This window comes from Pelecanus crispus, chromosome 7 (assembly GCF_030463565.1).
Source record: "Pelecanus crispus isolate bPelCri1 chromosome 7, bPelCri1.pri, whole genome shotgun sequence".
Classification (NCBI taxonomy): Eukaryota; Metazoa; Chordata; class Aves; order Pelecaniformes; family Pelecanidae; genus Pelecanus; species Pelecanus crispus.
In genome coordinates, this window is record NC_134649.1 from 23,259,979 (window position 1) to 23,274,919 (window position 14,941).

The 14,941-nt window shown below is 41.0% G+C and overlaps 1 protein-coding gene across 1 annotated transcript in view; it reads left to right on the plus strand.

Annotated features, from left to right (window-relative positions):
• NPTN (neuroplastin) overlaps window positions 1-14,823 on the plus strand; it is a 64,896-nt gene extending 50,073 nt beyond the window's left edge. The window contains exons 6-10 of the mRNA XM_075714211.1: window positions 756-889; window positions 2,429-2,702; window positions 13,045-13,066; window positions 13,620-13,693; window positions 14,130-14,823. Coding sequence (XP_075570326.1) covers window positions 756-889; window positions 2,429-2,702; window positions 13,045-13,066; window positions 13,620-13,680 — 491 coding nt within the window. The 3' untranslated portion in view covers window positions 13,681-13,693; window positions 14,130-14,823. The remainder of the gene's footprint in view (window positions 1-755; window positions 890-2,428; window positions 2,703-13,044; window positions 13,067-13,619; window positions 13,694-14,129) is intronic.
• The last annotated feature ends 118 nt before the right edge of the window (window positions 14,824-14,941 follow it).

Here is a 14,941-nt window from a genome sequence, read left to right on the forward strand (position 1 = left end):
TTAATTCAGAAGACCCTCTGCTGATATTCAGGGCTGTGTTTTGCTTGTGGTTGCCCAGCTTCCCCTGCAACCTTCCTTAGAATATACGAATTTGTGGGTAGGCTGAATGAAACGCCCTTTGTTGGAGGGATTTTGACTTCTGCTGCATTACAGATACCCAGTGGTACCCAGGAGTAGTGTCGCTGTAAGGTATAACAAGCATAAAGTGTAACAAGTCACAGCATGTTTGTGGACCAAATCTAAAATGTTGCTGCAAGGAAGAATACCTTGATTCAGCTTTCAGAAATTCGTGTTAAGACAGTATCAGTTCAGAGTCCTGACATGATGAGCAAGTTGTAACCAGAATCTCTGACAGCTCTATTTCAAAGCTGAAGGTACTGCAGAGCCGCAGGGACTTCCTGAGCGGTGGGGAGGGAGACGTGGATGTTTCCCAGCTTCCTGCACTGGGGAATGGTTGGGCCATCTTAGTTTTGTAGATTTCTGGTAGATAGCTCAAGTTTGATGTTGAGATTTCTTCCTTGTCCCTCAATTTGCCTGGCAAACCAAGCCTGAAGGACATTGCAGATCTTCAGTTGAGATGCTGCTTGGAGAAACATGGGAATCGCAATTTTTCTTCTGTAAGATGGGCTCAGTGTGGGAAAGGCAACAGCTTCCAGGGAACTTGTCACTAATTTCCTGTTCAAATTCTCAGAGCTTGAAATAACTCTCTCTTTAATGAGCAGCTTGTAAACAGAGTTTTTTGTTTTGTTTCATAGCTACTCCTGACATCACTGGCCACAAGCGAAGTGAAAATAAAAATGAGGGGCAGGAGGCACTCATGTACTGCAAGTCTGTGGGCTTCCCACATCCTGAGTGGGTGTGGCGCAAGAAGATCAATGGAGTATTTGAGGTAAGAAAACTGGGGTGTTAGACATGTATTAACTTGCCAAAACCCCCAGTAAGGAAAGAAATGAGCACCTTGGTTTTAGGGATTTATTATTTAGGGTGCCTTATAACTTCTCAAAATGCAGTTCCTCAAAAATCTGATACGTTAGTGAGTGAAGCTGAAACTTTTCAGCAGCAGTGAGTATAAAATGGATATTTATATTGTTGCTGTGTTAACAGAATTGCTCATTGTGTTGCTGGGCAAAGTTATGAACTGTCCAGAAAGATGTTCAGGGTATTTGCGATAAATTGCAGAACATGAATTATGAAATGTGATTTAAAAATGCATTTGATTATAAATTTCTCAAACAGTTTTCCAGTTTTACTGTTTGAACTCACAAGACTTAATATGAGGATGTGGCAGTCATACCTATTAGTGTTTAAGTGATCATATTTTTTCCATGTGGCAGCTGATTGGTGAGCAAAAAACTTGACCAGCAATTGGAATAGCAGAAGAGAAGCTGGAGGTTGCTAAATCCTCAGCCCACCTATTTTTACGTTGCTGTATGATCTGCCAGAGAGGTAGCAATTTGATCGATAGATGAAGAAAAAATGTTAAGCAACTAATAGTATGGGTTGATTGTTCACTGTTAAGTGCAAGCTTAAGTTTTTAAGGGACAGTGCTGTATGAGTTGTATGAGTGACTTACCAAGTGCTGTGAGTCTTCAGAGTCCTGTATGGTGTTCTGCAGATCTCTCTTTACACTGTCTGTCTGGTGAATTTATCTGATAAATTCATCCAAGGTTAACTTTCAGGAAGATCAAACATCCATACTTTGTCCAAGTTTTGCCTATTTTTAATTCTTTACACATAAGCAACTCTGGAAATCTTTTTTTCAAATGTAGAAAGAATATGGTGCCTCGAATTTCAGCTTCTCTAAATATTCCTGAAGTCAGTGGCTTAGGCTGTCCTGACCACATATCTGTGAGCAGGGTGTGTTTCTTCTTAAAACATAGCAAAGGCAAAAATTTATTAGGGCCATCATACCTTAAATAGTTAGAAAATGCTATCTAATGCAGTGTAGAATAATCTTAACTGGTACTGCTTTTTCTGTTTTCCCCTCTACACTGAAATAGTGTTGTCCCCTACTAGGGAATGTATCCTCTCTCTTGTTACTTGTCTCATCTGTTCAGGTTGACCTGTTTCATTTTATTGCTGTAAACTGGTGAGTGGAGTGTAACAGTTTCTCTTGAAGCAAAAGGCTGAGAAAATGGTAGCTTACCTGATCACAACCACTGGCGTATTTCATGGCTGATACTGCTAAAGTAGGAAAAAATACAGCTTGTCAGTCAAGCTGGCATTTTTTTTGTTGTTTTGAAGCACAATTCACTTTAGTGAGAGATACAGAATGAACACTGACAGTGGGCTTTTCTGTTGTGTTAAGGAACCAGCCTCTTTGAAGAATCCCTCAAATCTTCTAGTTTCCATGACATAGAAAAGAAAAGGAACGAGAACTTACTAAAGCTCTTGCTCTTTTCCTCTTCCACCTTCCTCCTTTTATCAGGACATCAACAACTCCTCTGGACGATTCTTTATTTCAAATAAAGACAACTACACTGAGCTCAGCATCACAAATCTACAGATAAACGAGGATCCTGGCGAGTACCAATGCAACGCAACCAACCAGGTCGGCTCTGTCTCGGTCACAACCATCCTCCGTGTCCGCAGCCACTTGGCTCCCCTCTGGCCCTTTTTGGGGATTTTGGCAGAAATCGTTATCCTCGTTGTCATCATAGTTGTTTATGAGAAAAGGAAGCGGCCAGATGAAGTCCCAGATGGTAAGTGTGCTCAAAGCCACTTGTAAGGAGGAGAGAGGAAAAAAAAAGGCAAAGTGAACTTGTGGAAGCAGAACAGAGCGGGGCTTTGTGGCAGGAAGGATCAGCAGCACAGTTCTTTCAGCTGAGCTCTTTGCTTTTTCTTCTGTTCCCTCTCCAAACATTAAGCCCAGCAAGTGCAGAGGGTCCAAGTGCTGTGCAAAGTCCTAAAGCTGGATTTCCCCAAGATCTCGGACTATGGGGTGGGAGGGCGGTTATTTCATTATCTTTAAAGCTTTTGTTACGCAGAGTGGGTCTAGCGCTCCCGTCTCTTTCCTGCTGTAGTAGCCCTGAGAAATCCTGCACGCCAGGCCTGAGGAGCATAGAGCAGCACAAGGGGAGAGCTGGAAACACGCTAATCCCTGATGGCACTCCCTCTGTCTGGATTGGACACTGGGCAGGTTTTGTAAGGAAGCATTATGCTTAAAGGGATTGGGACTGCAGATATGCTTCAGAAATAAAACACATTTTCAATGTTAAAAGGGTGGGGGTAGGACTCTTTATTTTGATCTATAACTGAATTTTTATTTAAGGAATGCTCTGGAAACTAGATCTAATTGTAGTAGCCACTGAGTTATATTTTCTAAAGATTAGGTATTTATCATCAGGTTTGATGGTAGCACTAATTAGTTAAATTGTGTTTGGTACACAAAGTAGTTACTGTTTCATCTTTGAGCTTCTTTTGCATACCTTCCTCTTTAAAAGATGGGGGAAGGGCAGTTTGAGGCTAAAATGAGTATTTGAAAGAACCACATCAAGAAACAGGCTTTAATGTGACACCTAGCTGATTACTACAGTGTTTATCAAGAAAACCTATCCAAAGAATCCTTGTGAGAAGCAGCTGGTATGCCATTGTGCTGTAGGAACATGGCGTGTCCAAGTAATGGAGCAGGTGCTTTAGAGTACGTGGAGGGCAACATGCTGAATCAGTATGGGAAGCACTGAATCATTAGTGTCTTCCTGGGTTGGATGAGCCCTGTAGCATGGCAGATAACTTCACAAGGCAGCTGTGTTGCACCTTGTGCAGCAATGACTGGTTGTTGTCAAGCTGCACAAGGGATCAGTGACAACACAGCAAGACATTTACCTTTTGGGATGAAAATGTAGGTGCTGAAACACTGATCTGCTTGTGAAGTTTGGGCAAAAACAACTTCACGATTCCTGACCTATGTTTCAGAGAATGAAAAAAATAATCTTAAAAAACAGATAATAAATGTTAATACTATGAGAATGGCTGAGGCTTGGATCACTTCCATACCAGATGAAAACTGTCTTAAGTAGTGCGTACCTAGAGGAAACTAGCTTTTGGTCTTAACCACTTGAGTAGCACCTACTAACTGCTTATAGAGCATGCATGGAGACTGGTCTAGGTGTGTATCCAGCAAAATTTAAACTGTGTAGTGCATGTTCCTTTTCTAGGTGTGTATCCAGCAAAATTTAAACTGTGTAGTGCATGTTCCTTTGCATAACTAACAGCTTCACAGTTGCTAAGGGGTTTATACTGCCAGCAGTTTGTCCTCAAAGTGGCTCTCAACCAGCCCAGAAAACTTTGAAAAAGACAATTTAAATGCTCTCTTGCGCTTCTCCCATATTGCTATGCCACGTTGGCCTAACTTTGATGTTGGGATGGCCAGAGAGAATCTCACCTCTATGTTGGTGGCTGTTCATCATTCCCTGCATTTCAGACTTTCACTTGATGAAATTTGTCAATGACTGAAACAAGATATCAGGTTGTAATTTGATATGTAAATATTCATTGCAAGCAGCCTCAGGTGGACTTAATCCAATAGAAATTGGCTTTGACTTGACCAGGTTGCAATGCAGCCCTCGCATCAGCACGATTAAGCACAGGTGAATAGTTCACTACCTGTTTGTTTCAAAGGCTGAAGTTTTCCTGGCTGGTCTGGCCGCTCTTCAGATGCTTGAGGGATCCAGGCTCATCATCTCTGATGGAGGTGTCCAAGATGATGAGCAAAGTAACTGAGGTTACTAAATTTGCTTGCTTGGTCTGCTATTATTTTAAAGGCAGATAAGCTTGAGTCCTGGAGAGTGATGTACCTCTGTGGTGGACAAAGGTTTTCTCTGTCCTCTTTCTTGGAGGACAAAATCCAGTACTGAGTATCATGGTCAATATCTGTGTATTAGGTTTGCCTGGATGAAGAGACCAAATCGGCATCAACTGAAGGCCGACTTGAGTCCTACATTCCCTTGGATACTCTTGCACTTTCTGTAATGGCATTTGAAGCTTTCTGTGATATTGTGGTGGGAAACACCATAGAAGCAGGGGCATTTTACAAATGCATATGTGAGAAATCGTTGATAGTCTGCTGATTTCCACACTTGGATGTTTTACTTAGGTTATTCTTAATTTTATTATTTTAAATACATTGTTATGAAATGCCAAAGTTAATGTTTTAATGCAGTGGCGTGCTTATCATTTGGAATTTAAACTCTGTGTTTCCAAAATCATACATCCGCCTCCGTATGCTGCAGTGAGCTGTAGTGGGTAACATCAGTGAGCCTATAGCTGAGCCAGCAATTTGTGCAGATACTAGTCTAAACACTGTATTACTTAATATAAATATTATTTGGCAACAGCTGTGATCTCTCAACTGTCAGCTGTTTTTCTGAATGTTTTGGTTTTTTGGTTTTTTTTTTTTTTTTTTTTTTTTTTAGTATTGGTTTTGATGTGTTAAGCTTTAAGGACAACGGTTGTGGTTGTGCCAGACCTTCATATGAAGCTGCTGCAGCAATAATGATTGAGCTGTTAGTGCCTCCTTGCTAACAGGGGAAAAAACTGGCAGCCTCATCAGCAGATTAACCTCACTGATGGCCCTTCTTGCTGAGATGTGAATTTTGTCCTTGGACCACTCCAAATTTTTCTTTAGACACTGAGATTCCTTCATACTCCCCACCATCACCCCTCTCCCTGTCTTCCCAATAGTGAAATAACTCTGGACCTTCCTCAGTTACCAGATTTCTCTGAAGTTCTTCCTTTGCTCTGGAGTAGCAGGTAGAAGCAGCCAAAAAACCCCAGCCACGTTTAAGGATGGATGGCCATTCTGCATCTTACTTTGGACCACTGCCTAGTGGATCATTATCATTCGGCTTGGCACGTCCTCCTGCTGCAGGCTGTTTGTTCCTGCAGATAAGGTGTCTGCTACCAGTAAGCAGCCTAAATGTTGGGGTGCAAGCCTTGTACCTGTAGTCTCACCCCTCTGCAATGCTTTGTGGTGGCCCATGGGGTGCTGGAGATCCCATCTTAGGGAGAGGAGGGGGATGTCTCCCATGTTCAGTCAGGCTTTTTTCCCCCCCATGAGAATCCTCTGATATCCTGGCTCATATCTGTCCTGTTGAGAGGATCTCAGGAGTGAGGATTTCTGCATAGACCTAGTGCAAAGATGACTTATTCAGGACACTAAGGATTTCTTAAAAAGTTTTGGAGAAAAACAGTGATGTTAAACGTGGTAACTTCCCCTATATACAGAAAAATCAAAGCCTTTCTGGAGCTGAAGGTACTGTTAATTCGACAGTCTGCAAGTACCCCTGCAACCCATGTAGAGCCTGATTGATGATAGTGTAGGATGAAATGCAGCTGAGTTGCATTTATCTTGGGTCTTGCTGGGAGATGCTGGTGCCCACGCTGAGCTCTCACCTCATGCAGTATTCAGGTGATGTTGTTTCTAGGTCTGGCTTGGTTAAGCCTACACAAGTTACAGGCAGCCCTTCAGAGTGTGCTGTGTTCGTTCTCTCAGACAAAACCAGACCAAGCTGAAAGCTGGAGCAGGATTACTCCAGACTCCACTAATAATAGGCACACTTAATTTGAGTCCTTTCCCCTTTCTTAGCTGACTAACCCGCCTTCACTGAGGTGCCACCTTCCAGAAACTGCACATCTTGCTGCTCTTTTTTGAGAACTGTATTGAACTACTTAGCATTTCCACATGTCCAAAGAATCCTCCCATTCAGTGTAGCAAAAGGTAGTGAGATGGCAAATCCTGAGGGTTCCCCCACTCCCCCTGACTGGTGAACAACTGTTTTTAGAGGAATACGATGTTTCTCTGGCAAACCACAGAACTGTATAACCCTTTGACAAACCAGATCAGTAATTTCAGTGTTTGTATTTGCAGTGCACTTGTATGCACACAAGAGGATGTTTGTAAGAACTTCATAGAAAAGTGACTGGTCTTACAGCTGCATCAGGCTGAAAAAAAGAATGCAAGGCTTGAGGGCTGTACCTTTTTGTCGAGTCTAAACAAAGAAGTGGCAGAAAGGACTTTTAATAACTGATGCTAAACAGAAGCACCCAGTTGCTAGTGGGGGATGTGACTGTTTGGAGAGAAACATTATCTCTATCCTGGAAGGTGTCTGGGATGCTTTCCAGAGCACTTGGGAACTCTACCTGGCCAGCCGAAATAAAGCCAATTGAATTAATTCCCTTTCCCTTTCTCTCATCTCCATGTTCCACAGGCTAAAAATTAGCTGTGTTAGCATACCAACTACGTCGTCTCTTGGCGGATGGGTGGAGTGACAGATAATCTGGTTAAATTTTTTACAATGAGGCTGGTGAAGCACTGGAACAGGTTGCCCAGAGAGGTAGTGGAGGCCCCATCCCTGGCAACATTCAAGGTCAGGTTGGATGGGGCTCTGAGCAACCTGATCTGGTTAAAGCTGTCCCTGCTCACTGCAGGGGGGTTGGGCTAGATGACCTCTAAAGGTCCCTTCCAACCCAAAGCATTCTATGATTCTATGAAATTTGGAACAATTTTTCTCAGTTTGCTGTTTAGCTGCAGAGTGAGGCCACTTAGGTTTCAGAGTTTGGGGGGATAAAGGGCTGTGTGTTACAAGACACTTTCCCAATCTATTTGCTGGCCTGATGAAAGGTGTTACCTCCATCTAGAAGCACTGCTGTGCTGGAAGGGTGAGGACACTTTAACTTTGGCATTTCCTGACTGCGGGTTTTTTTGCATGGACCTTGCTTTTTGTCTTCAGTTTATTTGCTTTTTATGCCATGGAACAGGGCTGCTCAGTAGCTCCTTTGCTAATATTTCCTCCTTCACATAATTCAGTTTATTTTTAATTCTGCTGCTGTATAGCAGAAAAAGGAACTTTGCACCTGTAAAATCCGTATTTCCACCAGAAATGGTGCAATGATGGCATTAGCGGATATCCAGTGCAGGTTCTTGCTGTCGTGCCTGTGGATTAGGGGCATTCTTGCCCTCCTGGGAGGGGAGGTGACTGCAGTGAGTACCTCCAGTAACCTGCCTGCAGGTGCGAGCTCCCTTGCATCCAAATTATGTGCTGAAAGGAGGAAGGGAGGGCAGATTGCGCTTGAGTTTCTGCATCCTTTCAAAATGAGAGTTTTGACTTGCTTTACACATGGTAAAGCAATATACGGCTCACATACATTTTCCAGAGAGTGGCTAGGTTTTGTAACATCAAGAGCAGGCGAATAATGTGCAGCTTCCAGTGGCATTTGGTGATGAAAGCTGCATGAACGTGGCATGTTGAGGCCAGAGATGCTGGCACATCGCTGCATGTACAATGGGAAACAGTTTCAGCAGGGGATTGCTGATGCATTTTGCTCAGAATGCAAGCTGCTTGGACTTCCCTTGACAATAGAAGGAAGCAAACAGCTTTTTATTCCTCTGTGGTATAGCTGAAGCTCCTTATTTTTGATAGATGTAGCTAGCGATCAGCCATTGTGTCCTGAATGTAGTATATCAAGGATTCCTAAAGAAAGCGCTTTTTCTGTTGTTGTTGTATCATTGGATCAAATAGCCTAAAATTAGCAAAGGTGCTGGTTTAAAGGGTGTGTTCTGGGGTAAGTAGAAAGTAAAAACTTCTTGGCTACATTCCCCCATAGGAATGTAAACAGTTTTTACTTTAAAATCCATATTCTACATGATCTTTAGTTCAAAGCCATGAGGTGACTGGGTTATAACATGTCCTTTTTCATTCTTCCCTTCTCATTTCTCAGCTTAATACAAAGACTTTCCATAAATGTTTTTCTGCTCCGGCTCTGCAGAAGCTCCATCCATATCCCCACATTCTTTCTAATACTCATTTTTTTCCTTGACTTTCTCTGTTCCTGCTATTACTGTAAGTAATTTAAAGAACAAAATGTTTTCACTGAATCTGTTTACCTTGTAACAAGTTAATTTTGGGGTTTTTTTCCTATTACCCGCACCTTTCTCTCCCACACTTAAAATTTGTCAAGGGGACAAAATTGTCAGACAGGCACACTGCAAGACTGTAGCTACTGACTCCAGCTAACAGCGAGCATCGTTGTGTCACAGTGGTAATCGAATAGTCTGGCTCCTCTGGGCCTTTATATACTAACTTGTTAGATGCTATTATAGGATCAGAATTCCTCCAGTCTAACGTAAGTAATCTTGGCCAGAGAGTTTCCATTGCCGATAGCTTGTGCCTTCATTCCATTTCAGAGCAACTGCTTTATTTTTATTGGTTTGCTTTATGGAGCAAAATGAGTGTCTCCATTCTCCTCTTCTTCCCTGTCCTCCAAAATATTCCTGTTAATGAAGCCAAAGAGAAGAGCATTGCTCCCAATCCAATGTACATAGTGGTGGTAAATGCCACCTTTGAATCTTTGCGTGCAGCTAAAGCCCTAAATGGGTAATGCAGGTTGTAACGCTTGTGTCCCTGTGAACAGCTACCTTGTGAGAAAGCATCACAGTCCTGCATGGCTGTGGACTGCTTTGAATGCTCAATGTGGAGCCTTCCAGATGTTTTACAAGTTAAGAACTGAAAAATTTATAAAAAATTTTAATTTTTCCAACTTGGGCAAACACATCTAAATGTTTTTCTCAAAAGTTTTCAAGCCACTGTCAAGCTTTCTCTTCCCAGAAAGCAAAGTCTTAAGCTAGCTTTAAAAGCTTTAAATTTAAAATACAAAAATTCCCCAGTGTCTCTGTAATAGTTCCGACAAATTGTTTTGCAGACCATAGAAGTTGTATTGTAACACAGGACCCCAAAGCTGCCACAGACGCTGGCTTTTCCTTTTGAGCATTTGAACAGAAATTTTCATTTTAATAGTGTTCCAGTTCACTATTGATCTGTAAAGGCAGGTCTGAGGGTTGCCACATGCCAGTATAAGAACCATTGCTGAAGCTGCTGGTCTCAACTCCTCTTTGTGTAGACTTCTTTGCAAGTTTTAAAGCATGAGCAGAAACGTAGAGTCCCTTTGGATGCCAAAATGTGGATCTTAGTGCTGGAAGTACCCATTAGTGTTTCATTTTTAACTTCCACAGGTCATAAGAGGCTACACAAGGTTAATTTGAGAGTAAAAAAAAAAATTGTGTAGCTTTCCAAAGGAGGTAAAAGAAACTGAGTAATGTCTAAAAAGCCTTATAAATTCAGGCTAAAATTAAAGGGGGGTGGGGGAAGACAAAACACAGACCCCTTCTCAGACTGCTGAAGCATGAGTTACATTCCCAGACAGTTAATACAAGCAGAGGAGCTAAAGAAAATCTATTTGTCGTCATCTTGCAATTTTAATGTCCAGATATTTTTGCCTGGAAGGATTGATTACACACGTTACACCATACATTAAAGACAGCAGCAACTTTAACCTTTCAGTTCAGGAATGTGCTATTTCAGGGCAACACTAACCAGATAATCACTATACCCGCAAGAAAAGCTTGGGTTGCTGTTTTTCTTTTTTTTTTTTTTAATCTTGTATTATATAAACAATGGGGGTTTTGGAGCCTGCAGATCCCCTCCAAATTCAAAAGGAAATTCCTGCCAAAGGAGGGGTTTAGTGTGGTCAATTATAAAATTACAGCTCACCTGGCAGCATTTCAGGAGCCCTGCGGGTGTGGAATGGAATGAAGCAGCATACTGGGAAGACATTCTCTATGGCCATCGGTTTTACATACTATTAGAGACTATTGGTTACTAGAGCAGGTCTTCTGGCATAAAGGTTTTGAGTTATATTGATATTTGTCGGTTACTATGACTTTTTTTTTTTCCCCCCCCTTCAATTGCATCATACCCTTAAAAAAATGGTGGTAAGTGAGAGATCTGCATGCTTTGGAGTTTGTTTAATCTCCGCTTCAGTCTATACAATGCACAAGTCATAATGTTAACACTTTTTCTTACAACTTCTTCATTCACGTTCACAACTAATTTGGATTTCAGTTTGCTGTTTTTAATCTTTATTTAGTCTAATTTTGTACTTATTTTTCTGTTGTTCTGTTGCCCCCTGATTTTGCTAAGGTTTTGGTCTTTGTCTGTACTGTACTGGGGATGCTTTTCCAGCAGTTAAATGACTGACCAGGATTGTAATGCACAGAGAAATTTTCCTCGGTCTTATTTTTTTCTCTGTTAGGTTATAGATGGGAAAGGGATGAGTGGTGCTGATCCACCATATAATCTGAAGTATTCTAATAGGCATTTTTGTTGGATCTTTGTTAGGAAAACACCCAATGGCAGCCTTTATAAATGTGAAGCTTTTTTCTTTTTTTTAAGTGCACAAAACTACTTATATGAAATAAGCATCTAAATATTTTAACAGAGAAGGAAAAATGATTGTTTTATAGCAAGAGAGAGCTTGGATCTTAATGGTGCAGTTTGATATTTCTGAAGTCCAGCCAAACAAACTCTCAAAGATGTTGATTATGCTTGTTAGAAAGCTGAGATAACCGAGTCTGAAAGCAGAATGGCATCAGTAGCAGAACTGATCTGCGGGTGGGGGGAACTAAGGACTTGCTGTCTGTCCGAGGCTCTTCCCAGCCTGCGTGCGGAGTACGTAGGGCAGCCTGCTTTAAGATCTTTTGTGAATCAAAAGATGTTTGTGGAGGGAAGTTCTAGATTTGCTCTGCTGTGCTTTGTGTTTCAGTACCTGATGTGTCTCTGTATATCTCCACTGTATATACAACAGCACATTGATGTCTGGTTGTCCTTACTAGTCCTAGTTCTCTCTGTATCTTGTCCAGTAGTGTACTGTTGCTGGTAATGGACTTCTGTGGACACTGGTGTGTCGCTAGTATGTTATTTTGGCTGTAAAACTCTTGGTTTGTGGTTAGTTCTTTATTTTTTTGAAATATTTTTTTGTTCCGGTCACTGTCTGTGCTAGCAGTGGCTTTGCCTATCCGTTGCCTTGAAGGTACAGGTGGAGTAATGTCCCCTTTGACCGACATTACTCCTAGCGTGTGCTCATGCGGATGCCTACACTGTTAAGACTGTAGTTTCCATAACTGCTTCATGTGCACTAAGCACCCTTGTGGAATCCTGCTGAGAGTTTCTTAAAGACTTCAGTGAAAAATCCCTCTAGCATGAGGTGGGAACGGCAACTGTTGGAGTGCCAAAACCAGCAGGTCCTGAATTGGTCCCCTCAAAATACTTTTACAGGAGCGTTAACTTTCTGGATTGATTTTTGTACTGATGTTTAAATGCACTTCTGTCTTCTGTACTGCAGCTTGGGGGCAAAATAAGGTGTTTTGAATTCAAAACAATGTTCAATTGGTCATGAAAGAGCTAATGCGAAACATTTACTCATTGGCAGATCTTTTTCCAATTCTTAAAAGAGAGTATTTTTGCCAAGAGACACGGGCAGAACAATGCTGTCAGTCTTCTGTAGCTGAAGTCTGTTGTGTCTGGAGGTATTACAACACCCCTAACTTTTCCTGGCGTTTTGAGCCCAGTGCTCTATCGGACACATGCACAATGCCTGCTGCTATCCAAGGACTACGTTTGGATACTCAAATCAAGTACTGCACCTTCAACCTCCTCCTAACCTGGTCCGTTCTAAGTAGACATTGAGAAAAACGGAGTATGTAGAGGTTGTATCATCCATGGGGGAAGATGAGCATATGGTGTATATACCCTGTTGTGTATACACCAACAATTACCCATCAGCAGTTGAAGAATGGCTTAAAAAAAATAATTAAAAAAAAAAATCAATGCAAGAAAATAACCAGCAGGATTTTACAACTGAAATGTTGGTTTGTCTTCTCATCTATTTTTTATGAGATTGAACCACTGGAACTTGGGGACAAGATGAGTCTGACCATATTGCAACAATCTGTCCGCTACAGTTGCAGTTCTTCATGACAAGCATTCAAAGTGTTAACTAAAACCATTGAAGCAACATACCTGCCATTAAAACTTGAATCCAGAAAAATAACTCCATGAATCTTTGCACTACCGAGTGGAATGGCCTTTAACGCTGTAGATAGATCGGTTTGCTGTTTGCAGTTCGGCTGGTGTTACACTGCAAAGACTGACTCTCTTTTTCTTTCCTTTCCTTGTCTTCCCCTGGATTGCATTGGAATTCTTGCTGCAGATGATGAACCAGCTGGGCCAATGTAAGTGCATTTTAAGAAAAAAACATTACTGAGCTTAATCTGAGGGTTTATGGGAGTTTACAGTACCAAAGATTGATATTAGGTGTGACATTACTGATGGTAATGGACCCTTTCATTTGTTAGTGTTGGAGTAAAGAAAAGTGATAGCTGCGAGGTTCTTGCTAGAAAAACAAATATTGCTGAAGGAGTTAGAAACAAATATTTGTGCTGAAGCCACCTGTGGTCTCCCTGACTGCATGGTGTAGCAGATTTGATATTTTTTTTTACAAATATCTCAAGTAATTGGCAAAGTAGGGGGGCGGGGGGAGCTTCAGTTGTAAAAAAAGGAAGCAGTAAGACTAGGAAGCAGAATGACAGATGTAGGAGGTGAATTGCACAGGGCAGGAAGGTGGCAACACACAGTCTAAAAGTCATGTTGTCTTTAGCCACTTAACAGGAGAAAGAATGAAATGCTGTTTAACTTAGTATGTACAAAGACATTTTTTCCTACAGCTATGATTGATTTTTGGTGCATGGATTTTTTTGGTTTTTTTTTTTTTTCTTATTTCTCCAGGAAAACCAATTCTACAAACAATCATAAAGATAAAAACTTACGCCAGAGAAACACAAATTAAAAATGCTTATCATGTAAGTATGACTCGCACACATCTCAGAAACGGTCAGGCTAAAGTCCTCCTTTTTCTGTAGTGGTTGGGGTGCGTAAACATAACTTGTTCCATGTATTAAAAAGTTACCGGCTGCTCAGAGGGTGGCGCTAGCCTTCCTGCTGCGCTTCAAAGAGCACTGGGGGTTATCAAAAGATTTCTTTCATAAAGTATGCAGGTAGTTTAATGATCCAGTAGCTGTCAAACTCTACATAATCACTACTATTGCTAATAAAAAAAAACCCCAAATCCCTCCTCGTTGAATCTTAAAAATCTGGAAGCTAACCTTGGTTGGGAAGCCTTCATCTTCATTTAAGACTGAAATGGATGTTAAGCACTTTGATTGCACGCTGTTATGGCACGTGATGTTGAAAATGCTGTCAGGCATTGACTAGCACCTTTTCTCATTTCTTTTTTAGAGCTTTAAGTTTCTGAGAGACTGATGGCAATATGACCTGCTAAATTTAAGGGTTGGAACTCTTGGTTCTAGAACTCCAGTTCTGTCTGATTTGTTTTTTTTTTTTTTTCCTTTCCTTTTCAAGTGAGCAACAATATGACTGTCTAAAGCATGCCTTATTTAGCCTCTCCTGTAAGGATGACCTAGCCAGATAAATTTTAATAATGCTTCAGTGTAGAAGGTGTAAACTATTTTGGGCTTGATGTGCTGTGAATGTTGCTTTTTTTTTTTTTTCCCCTTAATCTATTTAAACATTAGAAGTAGTAAGTCAGTTCACGCATGCGCCATTTTTTACTTCCTGTAGCTGTTAAAATTGGCAAAGCTCTAAAACGCACTGCTGCCATCTAGTGATACTTTTTGTAAAGTACAGCAAAACTTAAAAATATATACAGTATATATTTATATTTTGGGGGAGGGGGAAAACCAAAATACAGTAATTGTGTTTCATTTTTAAGCTGCTGATACTCATTCCTTACTGTATGTCTGAAAGATGAGAGAATTATACTGTTCTGGTACTTAGAGAAGTAATATAAATTTGAAATTATCTTAAGGGCTTAACCTATATAGAGAGACTTGGGTGTCCTATATCAGACTTCAAAACCTGGAATGGTTCGACGTGGTGGTGGTGGAGTGCAGTTGAAAACAAAACTTCAGTTTATAAATATATATATATGATTGCTTTTTAAGTGATTTTTTTTTTTTGTTAACTCATGTAAATTCTCAAATCCTTTTGCACTGACGTGTTCAACATATTCTTGTACATTCAATTCAGGC